The 27,981-nt window shown below is 45.5% G+C and overlaps 1 protein-coding gene across 10 annotated transcripts; it reads left to right on the top strand.

The window, feature by feature from the left end:
- Positions 1-126: 126 nt before the first annotated feature.
- KIF23 (kinesin family member 23) lies at positions 127-27,612 on the top strand. Of its 10 annotated transcripts, none has more exons than XM_069986296.1 (24): positions 127-204; positions 15,820-15,889; positions 17,670-17,798; positions 18,297-18,402; positions 18,481-18,617; positions 18,725-18,840; positions 18,914-19,084; positions 19,302-19,334; positions 19,571-19,683; positions 19,868-19,989; positions 21,109-21,211; positions 21,323-21,402; positions 21,484-21,603; positions 21,695-21,854; positions 21,933-22,100; positions 22,191-22,348; positions 22,433-22,606; positions 22,741-22,926; positions 23,349-23,627; positions 25,756-25,989; positions 26,333-26,421; positions 26,506-26,587; positions 27,145-27,215; positions 27,375-27,612. In XM_069986296.1, the coding sequence occupies exons 1-24, from the start codon at positions 173-175 to the stop codon at positions 27,388-27,390; spliced, it is 2,949 nt and encodes a 982-aa protein (XP_069842397.1). In that variant the 5' UTR covers positions 127-172; the 3' UTR covers positions 27,391-27,612. The 10 variants fall into 10 exon arrangements, with proteins under 10 accessions (XP_069842397.1, XP_069842422.1, XP_069842432.1 ...); XM_069986321.1 differs by having other exon boundaries at positions 23,409-23,627; XM_069986304.1 differs by lacking the exon at positions 127-204 and adding an exon at positions 9,339-9,457.
- Positions 27,613-27,981: the final 369 nt, after the last annotated feature.

A 27,981-nucleotide genomic window follows, 5' to 3' on the forward strand; every position in this document is an offset into this window, starting at 1 on the left:
GTTTTGTTGTGGGAAGAGCATTATCCTGTTAAAGGATGGTGCTCCCATTATGGAATAACACTGCCATTAAGAGGGGGGTTTGCGTAGCTGGTACATGTCAACATAACTACTACATAGATGCCAGGACCGAAGGTTTCCATACAAAGCATCACACTACCTCTACCAACTTTCCATGGTGCAGCTGAGGGCCATCTCCACCCTAAGGTAAGTGACATCCAAATAATGCATAGATTATGTGATTCAGATCAGGCCACCTTTATCCATTTCTGATGTTCATGTGCTTGTTATAGACACTTAGAGTGATAGACAGGGGTCAGCATGAGCACAGTGACCAATCTGCAGCTACATAGACCCAGACACAGCTCATAGACCCATACACTGTGAGGGTTTGTGTGTTCTTACACCTTTCTATCATACCCAGCAGTAACGTTTCAATTATTTGCGGGATAAGACCAGATAGAATAATCTTTAATACCTACCTGAGCATTGATCACTCATGACCCTGTCGTCAGTTTACAGATTGACAACTTTTGGTAGGTACTAACCACTACATACCAAGAATACAGCCACAAGACCTGTTATGTTGCTCTTACCTATTGGCCCTTATCAAAGTCAGTCAAATCCTTACACCGGCTCCTGATTCCAACACACCAATGTCAAGATCTGTTTACTTACTACCTAATATATGCCAATTTTTAACATAACTACCCCCATCAGTGGTTCCATTGTTATTTCACAAAATCGTAAACGCGGACTACCCCTTTATCTTGTCCTATGCATTTGTTTATGGTAAACCAAAAAAAGGCACTTTCATCCAATGACTCTGCAGGCCAAGCGATACCAAGTGTCTTCAGATTCGTTGGCTCCTAATACGGTATAATCTGTACACGAAGGAAAAGTACTCTGTTTTACATTAAAAAATGTTTAATATATTAACACAATAAATATTTATTACATGGGAAACGGTGGACTTATTTTCTTGTTCTCAAAAAAAAAAAAAAAAGTCATTTGTGGTTCTTTTTGGTAGCTTTGGTTGCTTATCCTTCGCAAAAAGAAAATGTGAACAATATATTACATGGAGAATTGTATTTTAATAATTAAGGTGCCATTTTGGAGGCTGTATCCTGTTTGTGCTGCTGCTTAGATTAGTAGGTACCATTTAGCAAGAAGGAAATAAAGTAACAGAATAATCTTTAGTTTTGTTTGTAAGGGTACAATAACTGCAATGAGTCCTCGGGACCAGGAGAAGCATGCTGGCAAGGATCACAACAACATGAAATGATGCTTAATTGTATTAGCTGCTTCTCCCTCCTCCTTTTTCATGGTGCCTTATTGCTCTGCAGCACAATAATCATTCTTATGTTTAATTGCACTGCTGAATAGAATGTATTATGCATAATGTGTAATGTGCTTTTATAATAGAGAATACTATAGATCTCTTAAAGGGGTTGTCCGGCGATAAAAAAATTATTCACAGAATAACACACATTACAAAGTTATACAACTTTGTAATGTATGTTATGTCTGTGAATGGCCCCCTTCCCCGTGTCCCACCACCCCCACCCGTGTACCCGGAAGTGTGGTGCGCTTTACATACCTGTCACGTGCCGACCACGGTCTCCCATCCTCAGCAGTGACGTCTTCTTCGGGCGGCCAGCGGATCTTCCCGAGTGCTGGCCGCCCTCTGCAGCGTCATCCGAAGCTCAGCCGCGATTGGCTGAGCATAACTGTGCTCAGCCAATCGCGGCAGAGCGGCTGATGACGCGGCCACATCATCAGCTGCTCAGCCGCGATTGGCTGAGCACAGTTCTGCTCAGCCAATCGCGGCTGAGCTTCGGATGACGCTGCAGAGGGCGGCCGGCACTCTGGAAGATCCGCCGGTCTCCCGAAGAAGACGTCACTGCTGAGGATCGGAGACCGTGGACGACACGAGATGCGGTGAGTATAATGCACCACACTTCCGGGTCTAGCGTGGGTGGGGGGAAACACGGGGAAGGGGGCCATTCACAGACATAACATACATTACAAAGTTGTATAACTTTGTAATGTGTGTTATTCTGTGAATAATTTTTTATCGCCGGACAACCCCTTTAAAGAGTACCTGTTATAATTAAAAAAAACAAACAAAAAAAAAACAGATCCTGGGCTTACTGACAATCTTGTAATATAAGGTGGTACCTCGGTTCTCAAACTGCTCGGAACGCAAACTGTATTTTCAAGGGAATTTTGCTTTGGTTCTCAAACTTTTGCTCGGTTCTCAAACACTTTTCGGGCACCCAGTCTTAAAGTTCAGTAACACTGCAGAATTCAAACTAAAAAGTTCAGAATTCAAACTTTGCTCGGTATCTGAACATTTTTGTGAATGTAGAATAGATGGTGGGTTGTACTTGGTGAGTTTAGCACTGGTGAGGCTGAGTGCATATACAGTACAGTAGTAGTACAGTCAGTGCACCACCATCTCCCATCCTGTACTGTATAAGACTGCTGGAGTGCATATACAGTACAGTAGTAGTACAGTCAGTGCACCACCATCTCCCATCCTGTACTGTATAAGACTGCTGGAGTGCATATACAGTACAGTAGTAGTACAGTCAGTGCACCACTATCTCCCATCCTGTACTGTATAAGACTGCTGGAGTGCATATACAGTACAGTAGTAGTACAGTCAGTGCACCACCATCTCCTATCTGTTACAGTGCTGGGATGGGGGGGGCTCTATACAGTAAATTTTGAGTGAGGAGTTAGTGACTGCTGTACTATAATTGCTGGTTTTGTTGAATGTTTCTTGTGAATAATGTCCTGTACAGTATAGTGCTGTTCTGTAATGTACTGTAGTGGGCACTTTTCAATGTAATAAATGAGTACTGTAGGGAATTATTGGTGGGTGCTGGATCTAATTAAACACATTTACATTATTTCCTATGGGAAGACACTGCTTGGTTTTCAAACTGTCTTCAGGAACCAATTAAGTTCAAGAATCGAGGTACCACTGCACTCTAAGCTCTAAGGTTGTCTGGAAAACAATAAATAGTTTGAAATGAGGAAATCACCATTGCATGCTTCTACTTATATGCCCTATTTTCATGGTATAATATCACATGAACTTTTTATGTTTTACACAGATATTACCTGCAAACCAAATATCCCAACCTTTTTGTGAATAGTGTAAACTACCTACATAATGCATAAATAATACTGCTGTACCATGACTGGCATCACTACCACCACAGACCATATAGACCCAATAAGAGAATACAGTACAGTTACAGCCAGTGACTCAAGGAGGACATCTTCCCTGATTGGAGTCGTTCACTTTTCTCTTTCTTCATTAAGCCGGATGGTTTCTTCCAGCCACAACTCATCTCTCCAGAACATGCCGAACATCCTAGGCTACAAATTCTTCCAGCTGTCTCCTTATCTAATCCTGCATATAATGCCCCAAATGGTAACTATGCTCCCTCCCCCCGTGTCTTTAACAGTAAAGTGGGTTGGGGGGAGGGGTTGCTCAGATATATACCCCCAGTTGCTAGTCTTCCTCGTTTTGGTAGGTGCCTTTAGGGTCCTATTCTACGGGCCAATGGGGGCCGGAACAATATGTAAATGTATGTAAATAAGCGCCGATCTGCGTTTACTGGGCCTATGACACGGCCTGATAATCGTTTAGCAAGGGCTGCAGGGATATCGTTACCGATGTAACATTTCATACATTACCTAAACATTTTGCAGGGTCTCCTGTGCTACTTCTGCATCCCGGTCCCGTGCGTAGCAGCAGCTTCGGTGCGGCCTGTCTGAGCTGACAGACCGCTCAGCCAACCACTGGCCGCGGTGGTCCTGGCCAGTGATTGGCTGAGCGGTCTGTCCGCTAAGAAAGGCCGCACCGAAGCTGCTGCTGCACCCGGGATCGAGATAGAAGGAGCGCAGGAGACCCTGCAAAATGTTTAGGTAATGTATGGAATGTTACATCGGTAATAGAGATGAGCGAACCGGGTAGGGGGTCAAGTCCATCCGAACCCGAACGTTCGGTATTTGATTAGCGGGGGCTGCTGAGCTTGGATAAAGCTCTAAGGTTGTCTGGAAAACATGGATACAGCCAATGACTATATCCATGTTTTCCACATAGCCTTAGGGCTTTATCCAAGTTCAGCAGCCACCGCTAATCAAATGCCGAACGATCGGGTTCGCATGGACTCGAGCATGTTCGAGGTTCGCTCATCTCTAATCGGTAAGGTTTGAACCTAAATAAACGATCAGCCGATGACCCGATCATCGGACGATTATTGCTACGTGAAATAGGACCCTTAGGTAGTATTCCCTCTAGCCATGTTTCTCCCTGTAGGCATGCCTGTATTTCGAGTTCATGCTGCCATAGGCACTTTGCATGCTGAGGCGCCCCGCGCCCCCTTCCCCGCGCCCCCTTCCCCTCGGCACTGGCAGGTTACATGCATGGTGTATACCCTGGCACAGCTGGCAGGCCGGCACTCCAGCACCCAGTACTACTGAGCGACACCCCCCGACTGTCAGTAGTACTGGGGTGCCGTTCTGCTTGATGCCCACTCTTCTCATCAACAGACATGATGGAGAAAGGAAGGAGGCCGGGGACTTAATTTGGGGACCGCTTCTGTCCAGTGTCGGACTGGGGTGCCTGGGGCCCACCAATATAGAACCAGTTAAACGCGACATGCTGACCCGCTCCTTTCCTGGATTTATCTGTATCTGTGACAAATCTCAGAACACCCTCTATTTATACAGCTCTCAGGGGATGCTGGGAGTTGTAGTCTCTGAGAGGACAACCCTTTAATAAATCAGAGTCTCCTGGTGGCTGCAATCTGTGGGTGACAACCATCATCCCTGAAGGTCCAGCAATACATCTGTCTACAGCTGCAGTTATCAGAGGATTGTACTACAACTCCCAGCATATCCTGAGGGCTGCAGACTGTCAGTACATGCTAGGAGTTGTAGTGCCTGCAGCTGTTGGAGTTGGGTCCTAGATGCATTATACACTGGATGCTTTGTGGCATATAAGAATACATAGATCTGGGGGCTCAGTGTAGGGAAGTGACCCCAGAACATCACTAATAGGAGATAGAACAAAAACATCTACCCCTATCCCTATTAGTGATGTTCTGGGGTCATTTCCCTGCACTGAGCCCCCACAGATCTATGTATTCTTATATGCCACAAAGCATCCAGTGTATAGAACCCAACTACAACAGCTGCAGGCACTACAACTCCCAGCATATCCCAAGGGCTGCAGACTCAGTACATGCTGGGAGTTGTAGTGCCTGCAGCTGTTGTAGTTGGGTCCTAGATGCATTATACCAGTGCTTCTCAACTCCAGTCCTCAGGCCTCACCAACAGGTCATGTTTTGAGGATTTCCTTAGTATTTCACAGGTGACATAATTATACTCAGTGTATCAGGTATTAGCCCAGGTGTCCTTTATATGGGAAATCCTCAAAACATGACCTGTTGGTAAGGACTGGAATTGAGAAGCACTGCATTATACATTGGATGCTTTGTGGGAGATCAGAATACATAGATCTGTGGGGGCTCAGTGCAGGGAAGTGACCCCAGAACGTCACTAATAGGGGATAGGGGTAGATGTTTTTGTTCTATCCCCTATTAGTGCCCCCACAGATCTATGTATTCTGATCCAGTGTATGCGACCCAACTACAACAGCTGCAGGCACTACAACTCCCAGCATGTACTGACAGTCTGCAGCCCTCAGGATATGCTGGGAGTTGTAGTACCTACAGCTGTTGTAGTTGGATTCTAGTTTAAAAGTTTGTGCTAGTGTACTGTAGTGACCACAGGGCTGTGTCAGTACACTACCGCAAACCATACACTGACCCATTTAGACCCCAATGGTACACAGGCTCTGCACACTATAGACACTATAGAAGTGATTACAGTGCAGTTACTAATGACTAATGACAGGTGACGTCTTCTCCGTTTGCCGTCGCTCACTTTTTGCTTTCTTCTCCATCTGGAGCAGCCATCATGAAGACTTCTCCGACCACAACTCATCTGCAGGCGGGCAGCTGGGGGTTACTAGGGAAGGGAGGCAGCTGGGGGTGACAGGGAAAACAGCTGGGGTGACAGGGGGAGGGGGAGTAGCTGGGGTGACAGGGGGAGCAGGAGAAGCTGGGGAACAGGGGGAGCAGCTGGGGCGACGGGGAGGGGGAGAAGCTGGGGAACAGGGGGAAAAGCTGGGGCGGGAGGGGGAGCAGCTAGGGGTGGCAGGGGGAGAAGATGGGAGGACAGATGGGGTGGCAGGGGGAGGGGGAGAAACTGGGGTAACAGGGGGAGAGGGAGAAGCTGGGGAACAGGGGGAGCAGCTTGGAGTGGCAGGGGGAGAAGATAGGAGGGCAGCTGGGGTGGCAGGGGGAGGGGGAGAAGCTGGGGCGACGGGGAGCAGCTGGGGAAAAGGGGGAGCAGCTGGGGCAATGGGGGGCAGCCGGGGCAACGGGGAGGGGGAGAAGCTGGGGAACAGGGGGAGAAGCTGGGGCGACAGGGAGAGGGGGAACAGCTAGGGGTGGCAGGGGGAGGGGAAGAAGCTGGGGTGACAGGGGTAGGGGGAGAAGCTGGGGAACAGAGGGAGCAGCTGGGGCGACAGGGGGAGGGGGAGCAGCTAGGGGTGGCAGGTGGAGAAGATGGGAGGGCAGATGGGGTGACAGGGGGAGAGGGAGAAGCTGGGGAACAGGGGGAGCAGCTAGGAGTGGCAGGGGGAGAAGATAGGAGGGCAGCTGGGGTGGCAGGGGGAGGGGGAGAAGCTGGGGCGACGGGGAGCAGCTGGGGAACAGGGGGAGGAGGAGAAGCTGGGGAAAAGGGGGAGCAGCTGGGGCAACGGGGGGCAGCCGGGGCAACGGGGAGGGGGAGAAGCTGGGGAACAGGGAGAGAAGCTGGGGCGACAGGGAGAGGGGGAACAGCTAGGGGTGGCAGGGGGAGGGGAAGAAGCTGGGGTGACAGGGGTAGGGGGAGAAGCTGGGGAACAGAGGGAGCAGCTGGGGCGACAGGGGGAGGGGGAGCAGCTAGGGGTGGCAGGGGGAGAAGATGGGAGGGCAGCTGGGGTTGCAGGGAGAGAAGATGAGAGGGCAGCTGGGGTGGCAGAGGGAGGGGGAGAAGCTGGGAAACAGGGGGAGCAGCTGGGGCGACAGGGGGAGTGGGAGCAGCTTGGGGTGGCAGGGGGAGAAGATGGGAGGGTAGCTGGGGTGGCAGGGGGAGGAGGAGAGGATGGGAGGTTGCGAAACCAGAAAAAAATTAAATGTGTGGTGAAATTGAAATTTTCGCGTTTACGCTGTCTGCCCTAGGGTAAAATTGACTTGTTTTGCATGTTCCTCAAGTTGTTACAATTACAATGATATGTAACTTGCATAACTTTCATTTTATTTGATGGCTTTAAAAAAAATATATGTTCCTTAAAATCGCTCCATTCCCATGCCTATAACGCTTTTATCCTTTGGTCTATGGGGCTGTGTCAGGTGTCATTTTTTGCGCCATGATGTGTTCTTTCTATCGGTACCTTGATTGCGCATATGCGACTTTTTGATCGCTTTTTATTACAATTTTTCTGGATTTGATGTGACCAAAAATGCGCAATTTTGCACTTTAAAGTTTTTTTTTTTTTTTGCATTAACGCCATTTACTGTGAGAGATCAAGAATTAAATAAATTAATAGTTTGAGCAATTACACACGCGGCGAAACCAAACATGTTTATTTATTTATTTTTATTTATAAAATGGGGAAAGGGGGGTGATTCAAAATTTTATTAGGGGAGGGGACATTTACGCCCTGTGTCGTTAAGGGATTAAAGAGCGGAAGGGGTTTTCAGAGACAGAGGTGGCAGCAGGACATACAGCAGCTGAAAAATACTGGAAGGCTTTTTTTTTTCTTTATAAATAGATTTATGGTGCGTTCACACCTACAGGATCTGCAGCTGATTTTCTGCAGCAGATTTCATTTAAATAACTGAACACAGCATCAAATCTGCTGCAGATCTGCTGCAGATCCTGTAGGTGTGAACGCACCCTTAATCTACAAATCTGTATAACTTTTTGACATCAGTTGATTTGAAAACAATTTAGTTTCTCTGTTACTGAACCAGTTCTTCAGCCCTTAACTTATCCCCTCAAGGCAGCGGCCGATTCTCCAGTGACCCACAGTACTGTGACAGGAAAAGTGCTCACATAGCCCCCGGGCTCCACAGACATGTTTCTCATGGACCCTTTGTCCTCAGCTAACTATGCAAATAGAGCATTTCCTTGCACCTTTTCAGCAATCCCACCTCTTTGTCTAGTGGCTTCCTTACACTGACAGAACACCTCACAGCCCTGTCTGTAGTTTCTCTTAACGCATTCGCTCATTCTGTCTTTTAACAACTCGCTGCCACCCTCTGGGAACAGTGCGAAACCAATGCATCTTCCCAGACAGGTGGACAACCAGGGCTCCATGCTGCCACAGGATTCTGACTACAGAATTAGGGTATGCGCCCGCCCCATAGACTCAATGATATTCGACGGCAAATTCCGTTGTCCACACAAAGAATTGACATGTCAATTCTTTGGATGGATGCCGGAATTCGCTGGCAAATATCGAGTCTATGGAACAGACGGAACTTAAAGCGGGGTCCGCGGGGAGAAATCTGCTTGAAGTGACCGGGATATGCCATAGTGTGCACATACCCTCACACAAAACCATGGTAGTAACCCCTCGGCCCTGTACCATATACTATCCAGATACAAATAAAAACTATAGCATAAAAACTATCGTGAGAAAAACAACAATGTATCATAACTAAAGAACACCACAACTGTTTGTGAGAACCTCCATACTCTCACAGACCACATCCTTTCTTGGTGAACCTGTCAGTAATATGGCGGACCTGGGATTGTTGGTGACAGAAAGAGTCCATCTCGTCAGTGCTTATGTTATTATCTTAGGATAGATATATGTTTATCCAGTTTATACTGTAGATTTACCAACCACATCAGCTGGAAGTTTGTTCCAAGCATCTACTACTCTTTCAAATGACTTTTTATCTGTTATTAAAATTAGGCATTATTAATGTCAGCCTTTTCTTATTTGCAAAATGACAGCTCACATGATGCACTGACAGCTGTATTAGGAGAAGAGTGTTAGCTGACTACAGATCTACTAATTCGCTGGCTTTTTTCTGTTTCCATTTCGGCTGAGAATTTAGGTGGGTGTAATGCAACGATTAGCCATCAGGTGGCGCGCTTCGCTAACCCACCGCTTCGGCTTGTCTAGCCGTTCAAGTCCACGCTGTTTGCTTTACGCGTAATGACGTCATCCAGCGCTGTGATTGGCTGAATTTAAAAAATACAACAGGCGGGAAGCGGAAACCGTACAGCTGTGTGTGACCGATACCGAGTAATCTGTGCGGCGGTACCTGAGCCCGGAGCAGCGACCACCGGCTGCAAACATGATGAAACCACCGTAAGTACATGGAGTATAGTAGCTTCCCCTGGTTCTGGTGAATGTTACTCCTGTGAGTGTCAGCAGCGCACGGTATAGGGAGACTGAGCCCTAACTACGGGTCTCCACATCACTGTACGGCCGGCTGTATAGCCAGGGGTAACGGGGCAGTGTCTGAGGGGAGGCAGGGGTAACGGGGGCAGCTTCTGAGGGGAGCCTGGGGTAACGGGGGCAGTGTCTGAGGGGAGGCAGGGGTAACGGGGGCAGTGTCTGAGGGGGGGCAGCTTCTGAGGGGAGCCTGGGGTAACGGGGGCAGCGTCTGAGGGGAGGCTGGGGTAACGGGGGCAGTGTCTGAGGGGAGGCAGGGGTAACGGGGGCAGCTTCTGAGGGGAGCCTGGGGTAACGGGGGCAGTGTCTGAGGGGAGGCTGGGGTAACGGGGGCAGTGTCTGAGGGGAGGCAGGGGTAACGGGGGCAGCTTCTGAGGGGAGCCTGGGGTAACGGGGGCAGTGTCTGAGGGGAGGCAGGGGTAACGGGGGCAGCTTCTGAGGGGAGCCTGGGGTAACGGGGGCAGTGTCTGAGGGGAGGCTGGGGTAACGGGGGCAGTGTCTGAGGGGAGGCAGGGGTAACGGGGGCAGCTTCTGAGGGGAGCCTGGGGTAACGGGGGCAGTGTCTGAGGGGAGGCAGGGGTAACGGGGGCAGCGTCTGAGGGGAGGCAGGGGTAACGGGGGCAGCGTCTGAGGGGAGGCAGGGGTAACGGGGGCAGTGTCTGAGGGGGGGCAGCTTCTGAGGGGAGCCTGGGGTAACGGGGGCAGTGTCTGAGGGGAGGCTGGGGTAACGGGGGCAGTGTCTGAGGGGAGGCTGGGGTAACGGGGGCAGTGTCTGAGGGGAGGCTGGGGTAACGGGGGCAGTGTCTGAGGGGAGGCTGGGGTAACGGGGGCAGTGTCTGAGGGGAGGCAGGGGTAACGGGGGCAGTGTCTGAGGGGAGGCTGGGGTAACGGGGGCAGTGTCTGAGGGGAGGCAGGGGTAACGGGGGCAGCGTCTGAGGGGAGGCTGGGGTAACGGGGGCAGCGTCTGAGGGGAGGCAGGGGTAACGGGGGCAGCGTCTGAGGGGAGGCAGGGGTAACGGGGGCAGCGTCTGAGGGGAGGCAGGGGTAACGGGGGCAGCGTCTGAGGGGAGGCAGGGGTAACGGGGGCAGCGTCTGAGGGGAGGCAGGGGTAACGGGGGCAGCGTCTGAGGGGAGGCAGGGGTAACGGGGGCAGCGTCTGAGGGGAGGCAGGGGTAACGGGGGCAGCGTCTGAGGGGAGGCAGGGGTAACGGGGGCAGCGTCTGAGGGGAGGCAGGGGTAACGGGGGCAGTGTCTGAGGGGAGGCAGGGGTAACGGGGGCAGCGTCTGAGGGGAGGCAGGGGTAACGGGGGCAGCGTCTGAGGGGAGGCAGGGGTAACGGGGGCAGCGTCTGAGGGGAGGCAGGGGTAACGGGGGCAGCGTCTGAGGGGAGGCAGGGGTAACGGGGGCAGCGTCTGAGGGGAGGCAGGGGTAACGGGGGCAGCGTCTGAGGGGAGGCAGGGGTAACGGGGGCAGCGTCTGAGGGGAGGCAGGGGTAACGGGGGCAGCGTCTGAGGGGAGGCAGGGGTAACGGGGGCAGCGTCTGAGTGGGGGCAGGGGTAACGGGGGCAGCGTCTGAGGGGGGGCAGGGGTAACGGGGGCAGCTTCTGAGGGGAGCCTGGGGTAACGGGGGCAGCGTCTGAGGGGAGGCAGGGGTAACGGGGGCAGCATCTGAGGGGAGCCTGGGGTAATGGGGGCAGCATGTCTCAGTATGGAGTACTGATGTGTGTATATATATATATATATATATATATATATATATATATATATATATATATATATATATATATATATATATATATATATATATATATATATATATATATATATATATATATATATATATATATATATATAGTATTGTGTCCATCTGTCCCATTATATAGACCAGTGCTCCCACCAGCAGGTATAATGTGAGGATATCCCATACAGAGATCACCTGTGCGGACACCTGGTGCACTCACTGTAACTATATCACCTGTGAAATACAAAGGATGTCCCCCACACATCACCTATTATTGGGGAGCACTGATATAGGGGACATTGTGTCTAATGTATAACACCTGTACTGGTATACACTGTGGTGAAGGGGGTTGTCTGATCAGAAATGTTGCTTCTGCAGTGAACAATGACTATATATGACAGTGTGAAAGGAGTCACTCTCATAGGGTAAAGCTGGTCATACATATGTAATAGCAGGTTCACAAACCCCTGACTGACGGCTATCTATCCTGATTATTGTTGAGCGGCTTTTAGCTGTAACCCAGTCATCAGCATTTCATTCCCTGCGGCTGAAGAAGATAAGGCCTAGGGAGTCCTGGAAAGCATGGATGCATCCATCTTCTGCAGCCACGGGGTTAAGGGGTTATACAGCGAAAATCTTTTAAATCAACTGGTGTCAGAAAGTTATATAGATTTGTAATTTACTTCTCTTTAAACATCTCATGTCTTCCCACACTTATCAGCTGCTGTATGTCCTGCAGGAAGTGGTGTATTCTTTTCAGTCTGACACAGTGCTCTCTGCTGATATCTGTGTCCATGTCAGGAACTGTCCAGAGCAGAAGCAAATCCCCATAGGAAACCTCTCCTGCTCTGGACAGTTCCTCTTACAGACAGAGGTGGCAGCAGAGAGTACTGTGTCAGACTGGAAAGAATACACCACTTCCTGCAGGACATACAGCAATTGATAGGTACTGGAAGACTTGAGATTTTTAAATAGAAGCATGGGAGACCATTAAGGGGGCAGGTGAATTACATACGTATGTATTCACAGGGACCTGCCAGGACCTTACTTCGTAGCAGATCCTGCTGCAAAACACGCAGCGAGAGTTCTGTTGCGAGTCGTACTGTGTGAAGGCACTATTCCACGGAACGATTATCGGGCGATAGTCGTCCCGTGTAATAGGAGGCAACAATCAGCAGACATCGTTCATGTCGGCTGATCGTAGAAGTCATTTCTTTTAACATGTTGAAAGACAAACGACTTATATAGCAGCAATCTTCTGCGGCAGCAGCAGACTACTGCTATATCCTATGGGCTGCCCGGATGCTCAGTGATCACCCAGGGAGCCCCCCCCCCCCTCCCAGCGCTCGTTTGCTCCTCAGAGTCGGACCGTGTAATAGGGCATTAATGCTCTGCTTTGATTTATAGAGGTTGGCAACTCACCCAGAGGGGGGCTCTCAAAGTAAGTGTACATATGATTTATACCTATGATGAGTGCCACTAAGTGACGTCCATCATACTTGGGGTCCCATGTTTGAATAAAAAAAAAAAATGTACTGCACAGGTAATGTCACATGACCTAGACCAACGTTCAGTGCAAGTCTATGGGGTGTGCAGCTGTCTCCCAACTACCGTGCTGCTGCAAATATAAGATATGTTTTTATATTTTTCAGCCTATTCTAAGAACCCAGCAAATTCAAGCTAGGGCATATTTTTGGCGAAACAGGGTTGTACTACTGATCAGTCAGGGTCTGAACTGATAACCTTTCATACGCCACTGATTTATTTATATTTATTTTTTTAAATGCCTGATTCTTTAAGTGGGGCTGATCTGTAATACCACACACAGCCAGTGAAGAGGGGTGGCGCTAGTTTTAGAACAAAGCAATTATGTTCCAAGCAATTCTCGGTCCCCAGCCCTCATCCACTTGTTATACCATGATACATTCTTTTGAATGAGGCTTCCATTTTCTTCTAGTAACTACACTTACATATATCTGTGACATGGCAATGTGTTAAGTGACAGGTCCACTTTTGGTAGTAGTTCTAGGCTATGTCTTTTATTGCAGATTCTTTTCAAACTGCATATCTTACGTCTGAACACTTTTTTTAATTTTTTTATGCTAGACTAGGGCTTGGCGATATACCGTCAAAATACCAATACCGTCTCTGGCGTCGGTTAACTGACCTCAACTTTGCCAGGACGCTATCTGCGGTATTTTAACTATTTTCCTGCCTGAGCCCTAAGCGCTGCACAGGTTGGAGGAAGCCTCCTATGTGCAGTCTGTGCAGGGACGCACAGACTGCACATAGGACACCGGCACCGTGTGTCTGAGCACCCCAGCCATCCCCTCCTTGTACATAGCTAGTCCTGCTCCCAGCTGTATCCAGTGTAGACAATGCTCTGTGAGCTCTCCAGCCTGGACTCCCCATTGATACATTGTACGCTGAAGAACTTTGTTTAAAACCTTGTAGTGAAGTTAGGATTTAGTAGAGCTTGCAGTGTCCCTATAATGTGCCACCATGTGCCCCCCTAACATACCAGCTACAGCCCCCCCCCCCCCAATAATGTGCCAGTCAGTGTCTCCATGACAGTGCCTCTGTACTGTCACCTATATGTAATATAATACATGTAGTACATAGTTGTATACCTGTGTATACACGTCCTGTATTGTGTACATAGCTATATACCTGTGTGTACACATTCTGTAGTGGCTGTATACCTGTGTGCACATGTCCTCTAGTGGCTGTATACCTGTATATACACGTCCTGTAGTGGCTGTATACCTGTCTATACATGTTCTGCAGCGTGTACATAGCTTTGGTTGCTGCCCAGCCCTATGCTAGACCCATTCATTAAAGCTTCTGCAACAAATCTGCTTTGTACACTAAAGTCTAATGACAGATGCTAGAGACTACTGCTCCCAGCGGTCTGTCGCTGGAGGGAAGCTCTGCTCTGAGAGTCAGAAAGGATTAATCCGCATGGCTCCATTTCTGACAGTCCTGTAGGTGTCAGTATGTTGGGGCTGAATATAGCACCGGCATAATATCCACATTGCAGGAATTGCCCTCCTTGATGCTTTGGGTATGTGGTGTACAGTACAAAGCTCCTTGGAATTATTACAGATTCTCAGTATCTGAAACTCCAATACCTGTACCTCTCTGTGGTGAGTCAGCTGTATTGCTAATGGTATATTAGCCAGTCTAGAGTACTCGTTTAGTCTGCATTGTGCTCAACCCAAAGGTCACTAGATATAAAAGCGTATAGGATAAGGGATTTATTTTTTATTATCTTATAGCATCGACTTCTTCGGTCAGCTAATAATTCCCTGAAGACGTGGGTTTAAAAGTCAACTTGTTCTCCAAGTAACACAGGCGGTATTTGTCTTCAGTGTAAAGCAAATAATTCCTGTGTGTTATGTGGCTCAGAGTATTGGACACAGGAAGGCGCACACTGGTCTTTTGTGTTGCTTTTAAGGCAGCTTAGGTATTTTCCTTGATAAGTCTCATAGCTCAGGAATGTGCCGGCTATGGGTGTGGGCAGGAAAAATAATCCCCCCCCCCCCCCCATCCCTCTCCTAACTGGTAATTTAATAGCAATAGCAAAGGACCCATTCCCCTCTGAAATCAAAGATATCTCGGCTGGATGGGAACCTAAAATGTGGTCATTCGTAGTCTGTCACAACTTTCCAGCATAGGACTGCAAGATGATATAAACTCCAACAAAGACTGCAGAAATAACAGGTTGAGTCCATAGATATGAGCTGTACATGAGCAAGGGTCCTCAGTAGTCACTACATCATTGTTACCTTTACACCTGATGAATTCCAGAACTCTACTGTACCTGGGAGTAAAGGAAATGGCTAACCCATAATGGTTGAATGCTATGGTATACATCTGATGTGATGTGTATAGAGCTTTCCCCTCCAGTTTCTACACAGATTTTTTTTTTTAACATGATAGATAAAATATAGGTTGTCAATAGATGTTATTCTGTCATGTGATTGAATCCTCCAAGTAATGGCAATGTGTATTGTAGATTTTAGTTCTGTTCATATCCTATTGAAGTACCCCATTTAGCCTCTAATATTAGAGCTTGTAGCACAGCATGCTGTCATAGAAGGTGGATGGGATTTCCTGTGACCGGCTAGATGTTCTCCAGAAGGGACTTTATCCTTATGTCTGGCAGCTTTTTCTCATCAGGCAACAGCTAACTTTGTGCATATGGGCCGTATCAGTGTTCCCCCAACCTCTTGGCTCTCCAAGCTTTTGTACAACTACAATTATTGTCATACCCCGACAACCAGAGGATGTCAGGGAACCTTAGGAGTTCTGCAATAGCTGGAGAGCCACAGGTTGGTTAACACTGAGCCGCATTGATGTGTAACAGCATGGCAATGTCCTTATGTAATAGAAGGCAGCCATATCCAGCCAATGCCAGTCACTAGAGACTTAACACACCTGAATAAAAGATGGTGATCTGTTCTGAATACCCTGCTGAGCAATGTAATTCAATCCATAGTGTACTTATAAATGGTTATTTGTTTATCCACAGTCGATCCAAACCTCCCCGGAGGGCACCGCCCAAGAAGCCTTCTAACAGTGGACAGAAGGACCCAGTTGGTGTAAGTCTGTGTTTTTTTGTTTTTCATATAACACATTGAGAGAATTATATGATGGCTTACTTCTGATTTCTTCTTTGAAAGCTGTGACGTCTTCCGAAGGCATTGGCTTAGTATCAGAACTCTGATCTTGGCCTCTGTTCCTGTTCAAGGGTGTGTTCACACTATGCAATTCTTGTGGATAACATCCCGTGGATTCCGATGCGCCCTCCCGCTTGACACTCCGCCTGTCCCATAGACTCCATTCTATGCTTAATTGGATTCCACTTGAGCATAGAATGGGTTCTGTGGGACAGGTGGGGGGTCGAGCAGAAGCTCATGGGGGCGAGCGGCGGAATCTGTGTGATGTTAACCATGAGAAATCATCAGTGTGCACATACCCCAAAGAGAGGACAGTCTGCTACATGAGACTCCAACAAATCCCGGGAGGCTTTAATAGTGTCCATTATGATTGTTATTTTGTTGGATTCTGAGGTGGGATAAACAATTTCCTTCAACCTATTTTTGTCAGTGTCTTCTGTGTATCCCTACACAATTCTTCTAATAGAAATATACAGAACAGTGACTTCCAATGTGTGTGTTTTACCATCAGCAAATGGTGGGTGTTACAAATCCTGTTTCATCACACAATGCATAAGACAATTCATAGTTGGAGAACTTCTGAATTGACAAACTACCATAACTATCAGGGCTGTGGAGTCTGAGTTGGAGCTAGCTTTGGCTGGAGTTAGTCGTACCGACTCCGACTCCAGCTTTAAAAAAATCTTTAAAAAATGTAGAATGTGAATTGAATTTTGATATAAATTTTACAAGTTTTGCTCATGAATATATATTCTGAGCAACATTCTAATAGGACACTGGCCCTATTACATAAGGGGGGGGGGGGGTCATGGAAAAGTTGTTGGTCACTATTTGGCAGTTTGTTTCTGAGCTAGAAGAGTCCATTGTGTGTGGTGGGGGGGGGGGGGGGGGATCTGTGCTGTTCTCTTCCTGAATGCTGGATGACTGTATATAAGCAGCAGTGTAATATGAAGATATCCTGTGTAATATAGAGGAGGAGGAGAAGACATAAGTAGTGTAGCAGTAACCTCTGTCCTCAGTGTGGGGTTTTCTCTCTGGGAGATTGAGTGTTTTTCTTCAGTGTTCAATGGCTGCAGCTGTGTGTGGGTGGGTTTGTGTGCTATGGCTGCAGCAGACTGTGTGTACGTGTACTATGGCTGCAGCAGACTGTGTGTGTGTGCGTGCTATTGCTTGCCCCCACAGTGACCTTCTATATCACTGTGTGTGACCCCCTGTATATCACTATGGCTGACCTCTATATTACAGGTATCTGGCATTGTTAGCAGTCTCTGTGTGTATGGTGAATATTTAGTTAGAAACATAGAAGACTGTCAACAGGAAAAGACCACCTGCTCCACCTAGTCTAGTTGTGAGTAGTTCAGGACATGGAGGCTGGAGACTGGCTGCATCCACTGCACACACAGGAGAAGCTGCTTTATATGTTTCCTTATTCCCTCAGAAGTCGCCCCAGGATCATGTAGGACATTAGGGAGAAGCTGCTGAGCCAGTGTGATAGATAACTCCCCTGGTATATGACCGGCCATTTATGAAGGAGCAGGAGTCTGAGTCGGAGCTGCGGCTTACCGACTCCACAGCCCTGATAACTATATAAAATTTATTTTTAAATTACTCTTATCTTAAAGACTTTATAATCTAAAGACTTTTATAATATAAGTCATAATATTTCGAAATACTGCATCCTGATGTTAGTGCACTTCCCCAGGTTTACTGCAGGGTGCGTCCTCTCAGTCCTGCAGACCAGGAGTGCTGCATTGAAGTGATAAATGAGACCACAGTGCAGCTGCACCCCCCAGATGGTTGTAGAGTCAACAGAAATGGAGAATATAAAGAGGTGAGAATTTTACTTACATTATTTTATGACAACTTGTACATGCTGTTTCTAAAGGAAGGAAAGGCCATTGTCTCCAAAGTACAGAACAATAGGTGGATTTTATGTATTCACACCAGGTCAAATGTTTAAAGCAATACTCAGTTGTGCGAAGAATTATGTCTGCTATTGCCACTTAACAAGTGTGTGCAGTGAAGCATGAAAGGGGTGTAGCAGTGGGAGCCTGTCAGATTTACTAGGATATACAACACGTCACAACAGATGTGTATACCAGCTCTGAGCATGGCCAGTGCTGCACAGGCAGATTTATGAAGGGTCTAGCACGCCTTTAATCTGACAAATCAATTGGCGTTGTGGCATTTACAAATGGGCAGTGATCCACCAGTCCCTCCTGTAAATCCCACTTATATGTTTGTAGACTAAACAACATTGGACTGTAGTTTTCTCTGTAGCTTGTAGTAGTGTCTTGTTCCACTGATTCTTCTTATCTTCCTGCTACAGACCCAGTATTCATTCAAACAAGTTTTTGGAACGCTGGTGACACAAAAAGACCTTTTTGATGTTGTTGCTAAGCCTCTGGTGGAAGATCTAATTCGTGGTAAAAATGGTAAGTGGTTTTAGATGGTGATCAATACATTTTTGGCTTTTTGCTTCCAACTAAGCAATCTTTATTTTCGCATTTCAGGATTACTTTTCACGTATGGGGTGACTGGAAGTGGAAAAACTTATACCATGACGGGGTCTCCAGGACAGGGAGGACTACTTCCCCGGTGTCTCCACATGATCTTCAACAGCATCAGTGATTTCCAGGCTAAGAGATATGTAAGTCTGTACATAATACATACCTGTATACATTGCATACGATCTTCTCACTGGCCATACAGTTGCCAGTGATCAGGAGCTATTTAACAGCCTTCTATTCTCTGTAGGTTTTTAAGACTGATGATAAAAATGGTATAGAAGTGCAGAATGAGGTGGACGCCTTATTGGAGCGTCAAAAGAGAGATGCTCAGCCTCAGGCAGTCACAAGGACTCCGTTAAGCAGGTATGTAAAGCAGATATATGTGAACTGTTCTCCAAATACATTTGTCCCTGATATTCATACTAAGATTCTGCAGACAGAAACCAGAACCTGAATTTGCTGATATGATAAATATTGAAGATAGCTGCAAATTAGAAGATGTAGATGAAGACAGCGTATACAGCGTCTTTGTGTCGTATATTGAAATCTACAATAATTACATCTATGATCTTCTAGAGGAAGTTCCTATAGATCCCATTAAACCAAAGTAAGTTGTTGTTTTTTTGTTTTTTTTTTTAAATTAATTTAGTCTTGTTCTATATTATGTCTATGTCTGTGCTGCTTATAGCTGTTGTGGTGAGGTTTGAGGGGTCCTGGTGTAATAACCTTAATTTCCTCATAAAAGTCTAACCGCTTAATTTATACTATAGCTGAATGAAGTGATGCAACAAAAAGATTGTAACCTGTTGCTATTCCTCCATCAGGTGGAACACGCCGGGAAAGAATGCAGAGTTTATGTATGTTTCCATTACATAGCTTTTGCCTTGTTGCCCAGCTCTGCCCGATTCCTTAGTTTTATAGATCATGCACAATACCATATCCCTGTACCTGCCTGTGTCATATCTCTACCTATTCCATAATTCTGCATGTGGCTTCTCCCGCTCATCCATGCTTTCATAAAAAAAAAAGTTACCTTCACTCAAAGTTGTAGCACCACGTGCTTACATAGATTGTTTTCTGCTTCACTTTTTAGACCGCCACAGTCTAAGATATTGCGTGAAGACCAGAACCACAACATGTATGTTGCTGGGTGCACAGAAGTTGAAGTTAAAACAACAGAAGAGGCCTTCGATGTCTTCTGGAGAGGTGGGAACTTTTAGTTAACTGTACAGTCTATAAAAATTATTTGTAAAAGGTGAAAGAAACCTTTCCAGGCAACTGAGGTGGATCTAAAGCAAAAAACATTCCTCTATTCCTCCCCTGCTTCAAATGTCTTTAAAACTGTTCACAAGTAGCTGGCCGAAAAGTTGACTAGAATCTTTTCCTTCAGGTCAAAAAAGAAGAAGAATTGCAAACACTCAGTTAAACCGTGAGTCCAGCCGCTCCCACAGTGTGTTTATAATAAAGTTGGCGCAGGCTCCACTTGATGCTGATGGAGACAATGTTTTGCAGGTAAGCTAATTTTGTTATATTTGTGTTGGTTGTATATTTTTTTTTTTCCATTTTATTTAACAAGTGGTTCGTTTATAGCTACCACCTGTAGTGAACTACTGAAAACAGTGGCTCCCTCTCTGACTTGTCTGTTTGCTGATTGTACTTATGGGGTTGGGAATAAGTGTTTCCCAACTCCAGTCCTCATGGCATTAATTTGTGTGTGACTTTCAGAAGCCTTGATGTCTCAGATGCTGACAGCCAGTGTCGTCCTCCACTCAAAGATGGGTAAAACAGGTGCTGGTCCAACAGGCAGTAGTGATATAAAATATCATAAAATTTATTATAAGAATTATACCAGCGACACACGCCGGCATAATTCTTGTAATAAATTTTTATATTTTATATCTCTACTACCTCTTTGACCTGTACCTGTTTTACCCGCCTTGGAGTGGAGGAGGACACTGACTGTCTTTAATCCCTGTGGGGATTAGTGGGGAGTGGCTGCGGTTCATTCACATGCCATCAGTAAGAGTTGGGCCTTACACCAGCACAACCTACTCAGGTGGGAGTTCTATGTGCTTTCTCTCACCACTTCAGCCCTGTCTGAGTTACGCTATGGCGCGCTGTCTTATATTTTTGTTTCAAATGCTGATAGACACCCCTTAATTGTAGGTTATCTTATAAGGCTTTTTTTAAAAAAAAAAAAATTCCTTTATTTAACAAACACCATAGGCAGGTCAGCGAAGGGGACGCAGCCCCATGGAAAACACAATGAGAAAGGACACTAGAATATCAGCGTGATATCTAAAAGGACCAAAATGAGACGTGATGTGCATGTTAGGCGACAAATAACTGTCAATATGGGAAAACAATAACACCGGGGCGTCCTGTCACCGACCGACCCCAAACCCACTTTTCAAACATTTTCAATAATAGAGAAAGGAAATGAGAGATGGAGTAAGCCTACTCCAGAGCCTGACAAGGCTCCAAGAAAAAGAATCTTATAAGGCTTTTGTATTAGATAAAATGGGTGTATGTATTTTTATGTATGTATAATGAAAAATATCTATCCTTTTTGTAATATGTTTTTAGTTTCTAACTTTTTTTTTTTTTTTTTTTTTTTTTTTTACCCTCTAGGAAAAGGAGCAAGTAACAGTGAGCCAACTCTCACTTGTGGATTTGGCTGGGAGTGAGAGGACAAACCGCACGAAAGCTGAGGGCAGCAGACTACGTGAAGCAGGTAATATCTGAAAAGCTAAAAATTACCCCTGTATATTTTTGAGTGAATTATAGGACGTTTGAAATCAAAGAAACCATATACTTATCCAGATGTTTTTATATTTGACCTTAGGAAATATAAACCAATCCCTTATGACCTTAAGGACTTGTATCGAGGCTCTGCGAGAGAACCAAATGTGTGGAACCAATAAGGTAAGTTGATGGATTGATGGAAAGTAGTCTGAAACCGCTCTCATTCCTTTACTGCTTCAATAAGGAGTCTCTCACCCTTAGATGGTCCCCTATAGAGACTCAAAGTTGACTCATCTCTTCAAGAACTATTTTGATGGAGAAGGGAAGGTTCGAATGATAGTTTGTGTTAATCCCAAAGCTGATGACCATGAAGAAAGTTTGGTGAGTTTTGAAGACTGGATTTTTTTTAAATTTTATTTGAAACTGCTTTATTTTGCTGTTTTTTTTTCTATATTTCTTATGTGTTTTGCAGCAAGTTATGCGCTTCGCCGAAATGACCCAGGAAGTTGAGGTTGCTCGGCCTGTAGACAAACCAATCTGTGGCCTCACTCCAGGACGTCGGTACAGGAACCAGGCATTCAAAGATGAGCTTAAGCTTAGGCTGGAGGAGCGTGGTGGTCCAGTCAATGGAGGCAAGTGCAGTCACCTTGGGTACTCCTGCTTTCTATATTTAGATTTTTCTAAAGTTAGTCGGTTTTGTGTTTCTATAGAACCTGAGGAGCAGGCGGTAATAGAGATGCTAATTCAAAGCTTCCCTCCTATTCCGTCTTGCGAGCTTCTGGATGCCAACGACGACCAAACTCTTCCAAGGCTCATTGATACCCTTGAGAAACGACGCCGGATTCGTCAAATAATGGCTGAAGAATTCAACAAAAGTGGTGAGCTGATACTCCGGATTTTTGACAGTGTTATACTGACATTTTTATCTACTGAAAAAACTTGTTTATATAATATGGTTTTATCTTTAGTTACCTCCTTCAGAGCTATGCTTCAAGACCTTAATGGTGTAGTGGCGGCAAAGGAGAATATAGCCCAAGGAAGAATGTCTGAGAAGGAGAGGACTATAATGTCTCAGAAGAGTGAGATAGAACGGCTAGAAAAGAAAATCAAAACTCTGGAGTACAAAGTGAGTGTGCTGACATCCAGTCTGTTTGTTCATATTCTTTTTTGGGATTTGATGGCCGCTATAACTGTCTATTTGTATATACAGATTGACATTTTGGAGAAGACAACCTCAATTTATGAAGATGAAAAGCGCACTTTACAACAAGACCTCGAGTCGCACCAGCAGAAGTTGCAGCGTCACTTGTCTGATAAGAGGCGGCTAGAAGCACGGTTGCAAGGCATGGTGTCGGAGAATACCATGAAATGGGAGAAGGAATGTGTAAGTGTTAGCACAATATTCCCTTTCAGAATGCACCATACCTGCTCACAGGTTGTTTTGTGGTATGGCAGCAGAGTCTCATTCTCAAATAGCTTAATTTTTCAGACTGCTTTGTTTATTCCTTTTGGTTACAGGAACGTCGTGTGGCCGCCAAACAGCTAGAGATGCAGAATAAGCTGTGGGTGAAAGATGAAAAGTTAAAACAGCTTAAAGCAATTGTAACAGAATCTAAAAGCGACAGACCAGAAAGACCATCAAGAGAGAAGGACAGAGAGCAGCCGAAGGTTCCCATCAGATCCCTCTCTCCTTCACCTGTACCTGTATGTGTCACGTGGAGTCTATAAGGTGTTGGGTGGTGGTGGTGGATTTAAGGCACAACTGGGGATTGACTGCATGTAGGGGAAAGTCACACTGTCTGTCTGCATTGGCTCACTGGGGGATCCTTCCATCTGTTAACCAAAGTACATACATTATGTGCCTTTTCTTCCCAGCAGTACATAACACTTAAACTTGCAGTTCTTTTGTTCAGGTTTTATTAGGTTTACTTGGTTAGATTGATTGAGAATGGAGAAGGATGCCAATACTCTTCCATACATGTAGAAATGGGGATCATGCAGTTCATGTTTAAACAGATCTTTTATAAGGCCACTGTATTCTCAAACACGCATGTATTCTCTAAATTCTACTTTCATCGGCCATTCATCTTGTCATCTACTGATTTAATCTCTTTTGGTTTCTTTAGCTCCCTGGTAACCCTGTTTCTCAGCCTCCCCACATCCATGTCACCCCTGCTCGCTTACAGCTGCACAGGCGTTCAAACTCCTGCAGCAGCATATCCGTGGCCTCCTGTGTTTCACAGTGGGAGCAGAAAACACCACAACGCAAACCAGAAAGAAAGATGGGCCCCCACTGCAGGCGGTGGGAGCCAGAGTCAGCTAGGAAGTGTAATGCAGCAGAGAACAGGACAGGTTATCAGGCAACCATCGTACAGGCAGAGCTAGAAGAGGATCAGTGTCTCAGGGTTAGTGAGGTTTACTGTATGCGACATGGCCATCCTTGGATAACAAGAAACATGCTGTAATACTCCATGTAAAATCTTGCTTTACATGGTGTATTTCAAGGTTAAATGACTGTCATGCTGCTTGCAAGGACTCTTGCTTGTACTCTGCTCACAGCTGTGCTAAGCTGGAGACGAGTGGCCTGCCCAAGCCAATTCCGCCTGGTGCTTTAGAGAAATGGATATGTGAAAAGATTGTGTTTACCACAAAAAGCCAGTTTTAACATTGTCTAGACCAGTTATTGATCCACTGATGTAATAAATTATTCTGCTGCAAAAGCTTCATACAGGAAGCACTACTTTATGACTTTTTACCTAACTTTCACAAATCCATTTCATTCCTTTTTTTTATATAGCAGGGCTGTAGTTTGCACAGAACACTCTTATTTAGCAGTTATCTATTGATAACTTTGCATGTCCTATAGTGTGTTTTTTTTTTTTTTTTTTTTTTTAACTATCTATGAAAACAATATGCAGATGTATCTGCAGTATTCTCTGCCATGTGCATTGCATAGCATTGAGCACAACACCATCTCACTTCAAATGATGCATTTGGGCAGTGAGTGGGCATGTTTTCTTCAGTGTCACATATTGCTTTGTGCTTCTGGAAGAAATGTGGACAGTGTGATTTGTGGTATACTTCAGGCAAATCAATTTATTTCATTGTACTGAACGTGCTATAGTTGCAACTACATGAACGTAGTGACTGCCAGACTATATTCAATACATTGAAATCATTGGCACAGTATTACCTGGTATATGTCTGTACACTGGTTTGCCAACTTATACCAAAATCGTGGTGTAGTTTTACATCTGACTGTGCCCTAAATCGTCCCCTTTCTCCCCGCTCCATGAGAAAATACTTAGCAGTAATTTAAAAAAAAAAGTGAAAAGTACACTACAAAAATGGCGCTTACTTGGAATTGAAATGTTAAAGGATTAGTTGCTGATATATAAAATAACTGGTATTAACACAGAAATTTTCATTGCTTGGATTGTACAATTTGTAGACTAGAGGATTTGCATTACATTTTACCAATCCCCTATTCCAGCCCAGTATAATTGCCTTGGTTGCAAATGAAGTGCAATTATATCGCTCAGTATCTTCTATTCTAACAATGCATGGAAGCCTCTTGGCTATATGCACAGGGAGCATGCTTTTCTGTTGCTTTACATTGTAGAGACTTGCATTTTCAGTAGTGGGGTCTCAGGCGCTGCTGCGGACATCCCCCCCCCCCTCCCCTGCTTTGCTTAACTAACATAAATGGTGCATGCCAATTTTTTAAATATATTTTATTAAAACAAATCTTTTACGGATTGACAGAGCAGCTCAACAGGCCTGATAAATGGGGACTACCTGGTAAATATACTTTTAGGTAATAGCATAAGACTTCCAGGTAGATGACCAATAGCATCACCATTAGGACTAGCTGACCCCCAGCTATGAGGAACTGGTTCAAAGCTTGCTGTATACATTAGATAAATAAGCTGACTGGCTAGTCTTACCATGATCGGCTTGCTTGTTTCGTGCATATGGGGTTCACTTGACTAGAATTTACTCTGCCCAATCTTTTTACTCCACTGAGAGTGATCTGGCAGCGGCTTATTCTCTCCTTCCAATTTAAGTTTGTGCATGATCAACCAAGCGGGGAGTTATGGGATATAGCCAGCTTTAAGTCACTCTATTTTTATCTGGTTCTTGAGTCCGAACTTCTGTGACTATATTTTTAAAAACCAGGGCTTTATTAGCACTCCAAATGTCCTCCATAGACACAGAGGCTTAAAGGGGAACTTACTTTCTGCGGCTTTTCTTAGGGCTGTATTCAACAACCTGTGGCAAAACTACAACTATCATCATGCCCGAACAGCTTTCGGGAGTTGTAGTTTTGCAACAGCTGGAGATCAGTATGTTGGGTTACCCTTCCCTGGGGAGCATAGGAGCTTACTGCATACAGTGTTTGTGCATAGTATGCAGCTAGTACCTAAACTCTGTCTGGTGTCAGCCTCAGGCCTGTTGACTGCTTCTGTCCATGCACTCTGAATAATTCAGTCACTGATTCTTTGTCTTGATTTGATTTCTGGTCTTGCTTAGAACGTTCCCCCAGTGCACAACAGACACCGCCGCTCTCGCTCAGCGGGGGCAGAGAGATGGGTAGACCATAAGCCAACCGGTAGTGTGGAGACGGAGACGGTCATGCAGCCTCATGTCCCCAACTCCATCAAAGTATCTGTTGCCAGTGAAAAGGCGCTGTCAAGGTGTGATAAGTACATGCTGACACACCAGCAGCTGGCCTCGGATGGGGAGATTGAGACTAAACTCATTAAGGTAACCATCTGAATGTGGGAACAAAGGGGTCAGGGGGAAGTTATACTTCATTGCCGGGATGATACAAAGCAGGGCTTATAAACTGTATTGAAATTGCAAATAGCTTCTATTAAAAAAACTCCTAAGAACTAATGTACTTTAGCTGAATGGTGGAATAAGGCAAATGTAAATTTCTTATACACAGTGAAAGTTCTCAAAACTCAGAACTGCACTAAATTTTTTCAAATTAATGTCACTGTACAAAGTTTCTTCTCTCTTCTGTCCATCACATTTTGGTGAGCACAAGGTGGTGTCTCTGTAATGTTAGGATAACATACTTAATGTTACTTCCTTCATGTTTCAGGGTGATGTGTTCCGGACTCGAGGGGGAGGTCAGTCTGTACAGTTCACTGACATTGAAACACTCCGGCAAGAATCCCCTCCAGGCAGCAGGTGAGTTTCAGAAGTTTGACAGTCGCCCTAGTGAGGCAGATGATGGATAGGACTACTAACGTGTTGTTACTATTTGCCTCATAGCCGCAAGCGCAGATCTTCTGGATCTAATCAGCCCCCACTGGTCGAGAACACAGATTCTGAGTGGACAGATGTTGAAACCAGAGTATGTATTTGACTGTTGCTTTCGGTTGTAATCTTCGGTATTGCGGAGCTGTAACTACAGTATTCTACACTTTATGCTGAATGCTATTAGGACCATTTTAAGAGACTTTCAGTAGGTTTCTGCTGACCTATCTAAGGGTAGTGCAAACTAGTGACAGAGCAGCTGAACAGAATGATGTATCACTTATATTCTGTGCTGCTGATTCAAAGATATCCTCCTGAATAAAAAGGACAGTAACTAGTCCTCTGTTCTGTGCGTGTGCTCAGTAGTCCTGGATATTCATGAGCACCAGCAGATGATGGCAGTTGTCTGTCTATACTGTGTATAAGTAGACAGGTGTCAATCAGCAGCAGGGGGCGGAGTTAGTGGTGTAGCCTAAAGCCCATTTTCCTGCATATCAGGAGAACGGCTGAACAGATGATGCAATGAATACAACATTTTGTTTAGCATTTATGTCACTAGTTTTTAGTGCTTTCATTTAAGCTGGTATAAACAGAGTGACATGTTCCCTTTATAATAGCCCCATATTTTAATGCCGGTAACCAATTATTTTCTAGTGTTCGATGGCAGTGGAAATGAGAGCTGGATCCAATTTGGGACCTGGGTACCAACATCATGCTGTTCCTAAGTAAGTTACTTGTCTCTTCCTCCTTGTCAAGATATTAAAAACACTGCATTACACAGATTTGAGTTGTTTAGTACTCCATTGGCTTGTTAATGCTACTTGAATCGTGGTATGCACGTCTTATAAGCCTGATTATCATACTTTTATTTCCGTTCCTTTCAGGCGCCGAAAACCTTGAATGACCAGTAAAAGGTTGATGGACGCTGTTCAGCTGCAGGACGTGATGGCAGTCAGGCTTCTGTGTCTGTATATAGAAGAAACGGGAAAATCTGTATAGCAGGCCGATCTGTAAAGAATGTGAAGCTGTTACTCTGCCTGTCTACCCTGAATTGACTACCTGGCAGACTGTATTTTCCCCCCTCTTTTTATAACATTGCTGCGTGTATTTTATGCAACCTTTCATGAGCTCTAGTCCTTTATTCCGGCATGTACAGCGGTGGCATTTTGACCTAGACTGTATACACATTTCCAAACTGGTCATGAAAGGGTTTTTATAATCTATATATTTTCTTTGTACTCTTATTTAGAAGAGCTGCTGCTGTTTCTTGAGTGGCAAAATGCACTTTACCAAAGCTGTCAATCCAGTAACACTGTCTATTTAATATGTCCCCAGTATTGTACAAGGATGTACCCGTAGCCTTTACTCCAGTCAGTGAGATCTAGTAACCAGCTTGTTTACAATGTACAGGCTGCTATTAGGGATTCAATAAACTTTCAGTGGCTTTCATGAAAACATTTTTGGGCTTTGTGGATTTCCCTTCTGTGCTCA

This window comes from Dendropsophus ebraccatus, chromosome 1 (genome assembly GCF_027789765.1).
Source record: "Dendropsophus ebraccatus isolate aDenEbr1 chromosome 1, aDenEbr1.pat, whole genome shotgun sequence".
NCBI classification, from domain to species: Eukaryota; Metazoa; Chordata; class Amphibia; order Anura; family Hylidae; genus Dendropsophus; species Dendropsophus ebraccatus.

Bases quoted from the DNA above. Each gene is read 5' to 3' on its own strand.
- KIF23 (XM_069986296.1), top strand. From the start codon at position 173: ATGGTGCAGCTGAGGGCCATCTCCACCCTAAG. The intron at 205-15,819 runs GTAAGTGACATC...GTTTATCCACAG, and splicing joins AGGGCCATCTCCACCCTAAG to TCGATCCAAACCTCCCCGGA. The intron at 22,349-22,432 runs GTGAGTGTGCTG...TTGTATATACAG, and splicing joins TCAAAACTCTGGAGTACAAA to ATTGACATTTTGGAGAAGAC.